This window comes from Schistocerca nitens, chromosome 1, assembly GCF_023898315.1.
Source record: "Schistocerca nitens isolate TAMUIC-IGC-003100 chromosome 1, iqSchNite1.1, whole genome shotgun sequence".
In the NCBI taxonomy this organism is placed as follows: domain Eukaryota; kingdom Metazoa; phylum Arthropoda; class Insecta; order Orthoptera; family Acrididae; genus Schistocerca; species Schistocerca nitens.
Genome location: NC_064614.1, coordinates 581102651 through 581112249, shown reverse-complemented (window position 1 = coordinate 581112249; position 9599 = coordinate 581102651). Strand labels below are relative to the sequence as shown.

Below are 9599 nucleotides of genomic sequence, written 5' to 3'. Positions count from 1 at the left end.
AAGGTATGAGACATCCCAAAATGGCAGGTGGTAACAGAATCGATGGAAAGTGCCCTGCAGAGATGGGAGAGCTTCGTTTCACCCGAACGAACTAAGGAAGTGACGTCGAGATGACGTAGCCCAGCGTTCGCAAAGTATATCGATATATCGATCGGCGACTACAAATCGAGCTGACGTAGTGGCGGGAGAAAATCGAGTTGACGTAAAAGTGGCGGGAGAGTCGTGTGTTTACAGGCTCAGTGCTGTAGAGTTCTGCTGCTGCGGTATGTCGCAAACTCCTGTTTCGGGCACTTCTTCGACTATGTCTACTGACCGTGTTGAAGACCGGGAAGTAGATGTGTTCGAGAGGTTAATGCGTTCATCGCTGAAAGATGTACGTATTGACAGAGAAGGCGACATTCATGGATTTTGCGAGACAGAAGAGGATGTTGTCCATCTTCTGAGCAGCTTGCGCGTCCATGGCTACGCATACTCAGTTAGAAGAAGTGCGTATTATCGCCAGCCCACTTCAGGTGCTGCTAAACGTAAGTGAAAGTGTTCCTAATTCGTTTTTGTGTTCAGATGTAACATAATTACATAGTTGTTACATAGATGTATTCCATTTATATCCTTTGGCTGCGTTAAAAATAAATGTAATTATAGTTATTTGTAGTAAATAACGTCGTTTGTAAATCAGATCTGTACATTTCTCGAGCTAAACATGTCTTGCATATTTTCATTCTGTGAACACATTACACTTTTCATTCTCGCACTACGTACTGTTCAATCGAGTAAATCAGTCGTAGTAGGATGGGGAAGACAGCAAGCCATGTAGCACACACGAAACAATCGACAAATAACATTAATGGTTATGTAGCTAAAAATATAAATTTGCTTATGGGAATGGATAACTAAGAATGAAATTTCAAAAAGGACAACCATTGTCAAAGTTTGTAGAATGTAGCCTAAAAATAGAATTTGTTACTGTAGTGTGAAGGAAACAATTAGTTTTCTCCATATACATCAGAAATGGGGGGGGGGGGGGGGGGGGGGAAAGGAACGCGCACACATTAATAGAATGCCGTGAACAAAAGACATGTGGGAAGAAGAAATGAAAGAAATTGATTTTGGAAACATGTAAGACATGCAGGGATTAAAATGTAACTCAAGTGTATGTCCTGATACTTTTTTTTAATTAAGTATTTGTAGCAGCATCAACGCACTAAATGCAAATCTTCCTGGCTCTACTCTGGCAAGATTTTTTACAGTGTAAACTCTGTATTGTATATCTATTGATCATTTGGGTCATTGTTCCTGTATAGTTAAAGCAGCTTAATTTACAAAACTATCTACCTATTAATGAGTGAAAATACTGCAACTAAGTACTGACATCACTTCCATGCTGTTTGCTTCAGTGGTCAAAGACAACTACCTGTATCCAGTAGTGAACTATATCCATTCGTGTATGAATAAACTGATCTTGATTGTACTAGTTCATGACAAGGTAATTGGTTTTTGCACTAAATTCTGTTGGTTTTTCATGATGCTATCATACATATTTTACATAGGCCTGCTACATAAGTTTCCATGTACATCAGTGGCCTACCCCATATACGTGCAGTGACATGATTGTAGATTTAATTAAAATTCTGTTTTTACCAGACGAGACAGGCTTCTTCTACAGCCACACAAAAGGCAACATACCAATACAGTTTTTTGGCCCTGTCTTCTTTGTGGAAAGCTTAGTGAAAAGAGAATGTACTCTTGGCCCGTTATATCATAAAAAAGAGACTCCTGTTGCAGATCATCTGGTAAGTAAAATAAAGATCTAAGTAGCAATTACATATATTTTCCATCAAAAAGGAATAGTTACAGGGACTTATAAAATTTTGTTTATTTTATACATAAAGGTGGACCATGTTAACCCAAAGAAGAAGAGAACAGTTCTCATGGACACACAAAAGAAAAGCTGTCCAGCAACATTGGATGTTAAGTGTGTAAGGATATTCCCCGATTATGCGATAAACTCGGCAACAGACAGTTCAAAAAAAAGAGTGAGTATCCAACTGAGTAATGTGTGTAGATATATTAGCCTGATAAGTTACATGTATGTCATTTGGCTAGCTCTTGTATATAAATATTTGTAATTCATTGATAAATTTGTATTGTATTAAAGGTTACGGAGAAACTGAAACGAGACTTGGAGTCGACACAGGTACCAAAAAGTTATCTGCGATATTATGTGGCTGCCTCCCAAGCAAGCCGCCATAATCATGGCATTGAATGTGTGAAAACGATTGGACACATACACCCTTTGCTTTCAAAAGAGATCAGGGATATAGTCACAAAGGGGACGAACTCAGTTCGGATAATTAAGTTAGAACTGGAGAGATTTGTGGAAAAAAATTTCACTGGGGAAAACAGACCAGATCGGATGAACATAATGTTTTACCCAACAGATAGTACAATTTATAGCCATATGTACCGGGCTATGTTTGATTTGAAGAAAACTGTTATTGACCAAGATGCATTAAGGAATCAAATTAATGGGTGGGAAAAGGAATCGAAGGCTGAGAGATTTTTTTACAGACCGTTTACAGATGACAATGGAAAAGTGCAGCCATTGATTTTTTGTTACCAGCACAAGTGGCAAAGGGAACTTTTGAAAAAGTATGGTAGGGTATGTTTGCTTGATGCAACATACAAGACAACGAAGTATGACATTCTATTATTTTTCTTGGTAGTGAAAGCTAATGTATGCTATTTAGTAGTTGGGATATTCTTCATTCAAGTAGAAAACACTGCTTCAATTAAAGAGGCTCTAGAAATTTTCAAGGCATGGAACCCAGACTGGAATCCAGTTTCATGGGTTACAGATTTCTCTGAGCCTGAGATACGGGCAATTGAAGGAACATTTCTTTGTTTATTTCATCGAAAGCAAGCCTGGCAATGGTGGCTTAGCAAAAAGAACAATTTAGACATACCGGGTGATAGTGAGCAAATTCTGAAGCTGTGGGAAGAAATTGTAGAGTCACCATCTGAAGAACAATTCTTAACTGCAAAACAAAACCTTCAATCTCATGAATTGTTAACTAGAAATTCTGGTGCACTTGATTATTTTAATAAGCAATGGCTTTCAGTATCTGAAAGGTGGGTGAAGGCCTATGAGGACAAGGAGAATTTCTTCGCCAGTATAACTACTACTAATGGTGTTGAATCACTAAATAAAAGAGTGAAACATTTTTTTCTTAGACATTCAGCAGATAAAACATTGACAGGTGTTGTTAAAGTTTTAATAAATGATTTCCTCCCTAGCCTGTTTAAAAAATATTGTCTGAAGAATTCAGCTGTGAAATCTTACAGCAGAGAGATTCCTCACTTCTTGCATAACAAGTCACACGAATTTGTGAATCACGTAATGAAAAGATATTCTTCAGCGCAAACTGAACTTACCGAAAGCTCAGTGAGAGAAATGGGTGAGGGATTATTTTGTGTAGAAAGTGCCGAGGCCAAGGATTGTTACTATGTGGTGAATTTTGCGAAGTCTAATTGCACATGTGAAGACTTCCAAAGGTGGAAATATCCATGCAAACATTTCTGCGCAATTTTCATTTATTACCCTCGCTGGGACTTTCATAAGTTGAATGACAGTTACAAGAACAGCCCTTTCATTTGTCTCGATGAGACCTTTGGGTTTGGCTTAAGCAGCAGTTGGTCTGAACCTGCCAGCCCTGTATTACAAAGTTCAGAGGATACCAGCAGTGAGGAGGCAGTAAACCAAGGCAGTGACAATCCCAGAAGCTCAACTTCATCAGAGGAGCAAGATGCACGGGAATTAGCAAGGCAGGTCATAAACCTGACCTACAACTGTAAAAACAGAGAAGCAATTGCTAGAACGCTGAAGAGGCTTCGAGAATGTGTGGACGATTTAACATCGTCAAACCCACAAGCCGGTGGTCTGCCATTATCAGGATCATAAAAGTGTGTGTGTGTGTGTGTGTGTGTGTGTGTGTGTGTGTGTGTGTGTTTGCTTTGGTAATGTTTTGTGAGGGAAATTCAGCTTCTTGGTGTACCACATACTGCCCAAGTCTCGTAATCACACTGTATGAAAATGGATGGAAGGTGTAAGATAACATGCTTTGCTTGAACAGCTGCAATCTGAAGTATCCTACCTCTCTGCTGAAGCAAATTTAGCTTGAAGAATATGTAAGTCAAAATAAATTTATTGTGCATACATTTTCTAAAACTAATGTACTAAAACTATAATCTGAAAGAACTACTTACTTGCATTGATGCCCATACCAATCACCCTGGACTAAAAGAGAAACATAAATAAAATACAGCTCAGCCCCCTGAATCAGTTAGGCATGAACATAGCAAGACAGCCAGTAGTATTTATTTAAATTTAATAAACGAGTTGCTGAAGCCAATTTGATTTTATATAATTGGTGCTAAAATCTAGGTCAGGGCCAGCGATAGTCAAAATGGTGCTTATCCACTGCTCATTGGTTGGTGAGCGACAGTTTTGCGTAGCCAGAAGAATGATTCTTTGACATATTCAATGAGAGACAAGAACAGACACAATATACTTCTAGCGCTGAAATTGTAAAGCATTTTTATGTTTTCTGTTTTTCATTGTATTCATGAGTTTTGAGAAATATTTTGTGATAAGGGGCGCAAGCTATAAATTACTGATTTCAGTGATTGTTCTGCATGATGATGTCATGTGCTTGTGTATATCTCATGGATTAATTGCAGAGACATGAAAATGTAGGATGTGATGGTGAAATGACTCTTAAAGAGGGGTGGAATCGTCTGGAAGTGCAGCATAAGCCTCCACTTTGAGTAACAATTTCAATTTTTTTTTTTTTTTAATTCCATTGTGGAAGAAGGTAGGTGGATCAGTATTCATTGATAGTTGCACGTGTGCTATATTAAAAAGCACCGTTCCACCTACAGTCTTCCATGATTTAAGTAAAAAACATTGATCCACTTACTCATTGTTCTTGTGTACATTGATTGCATACCAACTCAAGAGGAGAAAAATATTTCACTACTTTCTCGAATACACCTTGGGTTGTGACACTGAACTCAGTTTTCAGATGCTAGCACAGTTTAAATAGCTGTGACTCAAACAGGGAGCAGTTAAATATATGATTATTGTTTACAACAATGTTTCATCCTTTCTTTCAAATGTATTACATTGAAACATGTAGTCTGCCTACGGCTATCTCATTGGCTGTATAACACAGCTGACACACCCTCTTTTGTTCCATTATACTTCACAAGAAGTGCTGAAAACATTCCTGCGCGAAAGTTGTAAGTACGCCACTGGCCCTGTTCTAGATTTTTCACAATAGTTGGTTCAAAACTTGGGCTGCTTCCACATAACACCCATTGTCTAGTCTGCACAAGTGCCAGCTGCCCCTTCCTCCTCTCATAGTTTGTCCTACCTTACCAAAAACTTTTCCTGTTCTAATAATATGTGCCTTATAAATCTTCCTGTAAGCAAATTCTTTCTCTCTCTGCCCCCATTCCCTCCACCTTATCTCTCGTACAGTTTTTTTCCCCTTTCACTACATATTACTATAATTACTGAAAGGTAGAGGCACCTGGGATGACTCAATCTACATGGTTCTTGTACTGTACTATGGGGTACAATTTTAGATCTTTTCGCTTAAAAGTTTTATTGTTCCACTGTTGTGGAATTTGCTGTATGCAGTCTGGTGGTGGTCAGATGAAAGGAGCTCTTGTCTTAAGTAGCTAATGCCTCATCACATGCATGAATGGACTAAATGTTGTTGTACAGTTACTCTGACACACAATTGGCTGTTATATACAATTCCCAAAGATTATTCAATTATTCTACCTATATGTGTATACATATATGAATTTGTCTGAGGCTCTGGTCTGTAGATCCATTAATCACTAAAGTATTGATATTTTCATTGGTAGTATCATTCCAGTAGCTACTTATCCCCCTGCTTGCCAATCTTCTTGAGAGATCAACACACACTCCTTGAGCTACTCCTAATTTGTTATCCTGCCCCTTTAATTTCTAACAGTGAGATGGTATAGAGCCTCACCTATTTGGAAAGATTTACCTCAGTAGCTCTGACATTTTCATTGACCTATGAAGTGCAGGGATAGGTACGTAAAAAATGGAGACATTAATGTGTTGCATGATACCACTCATTCTATGTGTGCAACTCCTAATATTTTATCAACTCATTGTATAGAGTATAGGGGTGCTTGGTAAAAGTCATGTCACACAAAGTGTTCGATTTTTTTCCATACTGAAATTTTAATGACATGTGTTACATCTGCAATTACTTCTGTAAAACAACTTGTTAAGACTACCAACCATGAGGTGAAAGCAACCTTGCAGATAGAGTAAACAATTTAGACAGTGTTGCAAGAGGATCTTTGATGGTTGATAATTAAAGACAATGGGTTAAGCCCTTAGTCACTGCTGATAAACGTATCCTGTAAATTGTAATTTACTACAATGAAATTTGTATGTCATGGCAGGCAGTGTTCGACACTTTGCTAAAGGCGAACTGACATGTTGCTGCTAATTCCAGATTCACACAGTATGTTTGACATTCACTATCCAAAAAGTAGAAATTGTCTGTTGAAGATCAGCTTTAATTGAGGACTTCCCAATTGTGGCAGACTTAATGAAGTAGAATATTAACATTACAAAAAGGATACAAAATGTTCTCACAAATTGGTACAATGAAAAGATTGATAACTCTTAGCTTTCAGCCCAAAGGCCTTCATCTGAAATAGAAAAATACACACCCATGACCAATCTCTCTCTACTGTGGCCAGAATGTGTGTCTAATTTGTATTTCAGATGAAGGAGCTTTGGCTGAAAGCCAAGATGGATAAGTGTAAAATTGTTATTCCATCCTGGGCTTTGCGTTGTTATAATATTACCGTTCTTAGACATGTTATGTGTACTCTGCATCAAGTAGAATGAATCTGTACTATTTACCACAGTTACTCAGTGTACATACAGATTATATGCAAAGGAAATTTTTCTCAACACCTTGTCAGTCATATATAGATTGCAGTAGTGATAGGTAAGAATTGCAATCTATCTTTTATTTTAAAGCTGTGGGTGGTGTGGGAGTTATCCCGTTTTGCAGTTAAACGTGTTACATATGCTTCATCATTAAATATGTTAAATATGTATTGTTTACCCTTTTTTTGCTTACTACATTATTTCACGGTTCACAGGTACTCTGTGTTCTTGTGCCACATTTAAAATCAGCATTCAGATCAGCTTATTTGGTTCTTTTGTATTGCATGGGAGCAATGGACAAGCCACAAGCAAAATTTACAAAAGAGTTGCAGTTGCAGATCACCTTGGCAACATCAAGGTATGTCAGTATCTGCATTGATTTTTTATTAAAATCACTTGCAGGCCAAGTTATTTTAAAGTTAATCATTGTATTCCCATTCAGGTGACACAGCTGTCTTCTCCCAGCAGCGAGAGGCAATGTTGTGATCATTCCTCTGAACCTCCTTCTCTCATGGAAAGTGTAATAGACACACAATGCATACCCAGGTGTGGTAGTCCCTACCGTTACAAATAAGTTTGCTGTGGCACATTACCTGGTTGTGTATCATCAAGGTGCGTAATGTGATAACATTTATTTACATGAATTCTTATTACAAGGCAATTTTTTTTCAATTAATTTTGCTTTCTGCACTTAGTCAAGACCGTATCAGTCCAAGGGAAAATATAATGAACACAAATGAGTGCTCAGCTACAGTTTCAGACAAATGGCTGAATTTTCCAGGTTTTCTGTACAGTGAACAAATTACCACATGGAGACAAAAGTGAGTATAGTATCTGATTCTGAATTATATTTCTAGGAGCATGTTATTTTACCACTTCACTGTACATGATTTGACAATTTTGTATTGTTACAGGTTGCTGCAGAAGTGGCCTTGGTGTTCAAGTAAGACACAAAGGCATATTTCTGATTTTTTTTTTTTTTTTTTAGTCATGATGCTATTACATCATCCTCAGGATAAGATGTAGCTAGAGCACACATTCTCAAAGTCTGTTAATGTTTATAGTGCTGTAGGTCAGGTTTATAACCAGCCTACCTAACTGCCTTTCATCTTGTTCCTCTGATGAAGTTGAGCTTCTGGGATTGGCACTGCCTTGGTTTACTGCCTCCTCACTGCTGGTATCCTCTGAACTTTGTAATACAGGACTGGCAGATTCAGACCAACTGCTGCTTGAGCCAAACCCAAAGGTCCCATCGAGACAAATGAAAGGGCTGTTCTTGTAACTGTCATTCAACTTATGAAAGTCCCAGCCAGGGTAATAAATGAAAATTGCGCAGAAATGTTTTCATGGAAGTATTCACATGTGCAATTAGGCTTTGCAGAATTCACCACATAGTAACAATCCTTGGCCTCAGCACATTCTACACAAAATAATCCCTCGCCCATTTATTTCACTGAGCTTTCGGTAAGTCCAGTTTGCGCTGAAGAATATCTTTTCATTACGTGATTCACAAATTCGTGTGACTTGTTATGCAAGAAGTGAGGAATCTCTCTGCTGTAAGATTTCACAGCTGAATTCTTCAGACAATATTTTTTAAACAGGCTAGGGAGGAAATCATTTATTAAAACTTCAACAACACCTGTCAATGTTTTATCTGCTGAATGTCTAAGAAAAAATGCTTCACTCTTTTATTTAGTGATTCAACACTATTAGTAGTAGTTACATTGGCGAAGAAATTCTCCTTGTCCTCATAGGCCTTCACCCACCTTTCAGACACTGAAAGCCATTGCTTATTAAAATAATCAAGTGCACCAGAATTTCTAGTTAATAATTCATGAGATTGAAGGTTTTGTTTTGCAGTTAAGAATTGTTCTTCAGATGGTGACTCTACAATTCCTTCCCACAGCTTCATGATTTGCCCACTATCACTCGGTATGTCTAAATTGTTCTTTTTGCTAAGCCACCATTGCCTGGCTTGCTTTCGATGAAATAAACAAAGATTAAACCCTTGACATTGGAAATGTTCCTTTAATTGCCCATATCTCAGGCTCAGAGAAATCTGTAACCCATGAAACTGGATTCCAATCTGGGTTCCGTGCCTTGAAAATTTCTAGAGCCTCTTTAATTAATGCAGTGTTTTCTACTTGAATGAAGAATATCCCACCTACTAAATAGCATACATTAGCTCTCACTACCAAGAAAAGTAATGGAATGTCATACTTTGTTGTCTTGTATGTTGCATCAAGCAAACATACCCTAAACCCTACCATACCTTTTCAAAAGTTCCCTTTGCTACTTGTGCTGGTAACAAAAAAGCAATGGCTGCACTTTTCCATTGTCATCTGTAAACGGTCTGAAAAAAATCTCTCAGCCTTCGATTCCGTTTCCCACCCATTAATTTGATTCCTTAATGCATCTTGGTCAATAACAGTTTTCTTCAAATCAAACAGAGCCCGATACATATGGCTATAAATTGTACTATCTGTTGGGTGAAACATTATGTTCATCCGATTTGGTCTGTTCCAGCAACACTAAAGTGCACAAACCCCGAATGTGTTAACGAACAAACTTTAGTTAAGTTTTATTTGCA

The 9599-nt window shown here is 37.8% G+C and overlaps 1 protein-coding gene across 1 annotated transcript; it reads left to right on the top strand.

Moving 5' to 3' along the window:
• Window positions 1-227: 227 nt before the first annotated feature.
• On the top strand, window positions 228-7992 carry LOC126236458 (uncharacterized). The gene is made up of 7 exons (XM_049945780.1): window positions 228-524; window positions 1642-1790; window positions 1890-2033; window positions 7225-7367; window positions 7452-7621; window positions 7705-7830; window positions 7924-7992. Exons 1-5 carry the CDS (start codon window positions 266-268, stop codon window positions 7453-7455), a joined length of 699 nt encoding a protein of 232 aa, XP_049801737.1. The 5' UTR covers window positions 228-265; the 3' UTR covers window positions 7456-7621; window positions 7705-7830; window positions 7924-7992.
• The last annotated feature ends 1607 nt before the right edge of the window (window positions 7993-9599 follow it).

Bases quoted from the DNA above. Each gene is read 5' to 3' on its own strand.
- LOC126236458 (XM_049945780.1), top strand. From the start codon at position 266: ATGTCGCAAACTCCTGTTTCGGGCACTTCTTCGACTATGTCTACTGAC. The intron at 1,791-1,889 runs GTAAGTAAAATA...TTATACATAAAG, and splicing joins CTCCTGTTGCAGATCATCTG to GTGGACCATGTTAACCCAAA. The intron at 2,034-7,224 runs GTGAGTATCCAA...CACGGTTCACAG, and splicing joins CAGACAGTTCAAAAAAAAGA to GTACTCTGTGTTCTTGTGCC.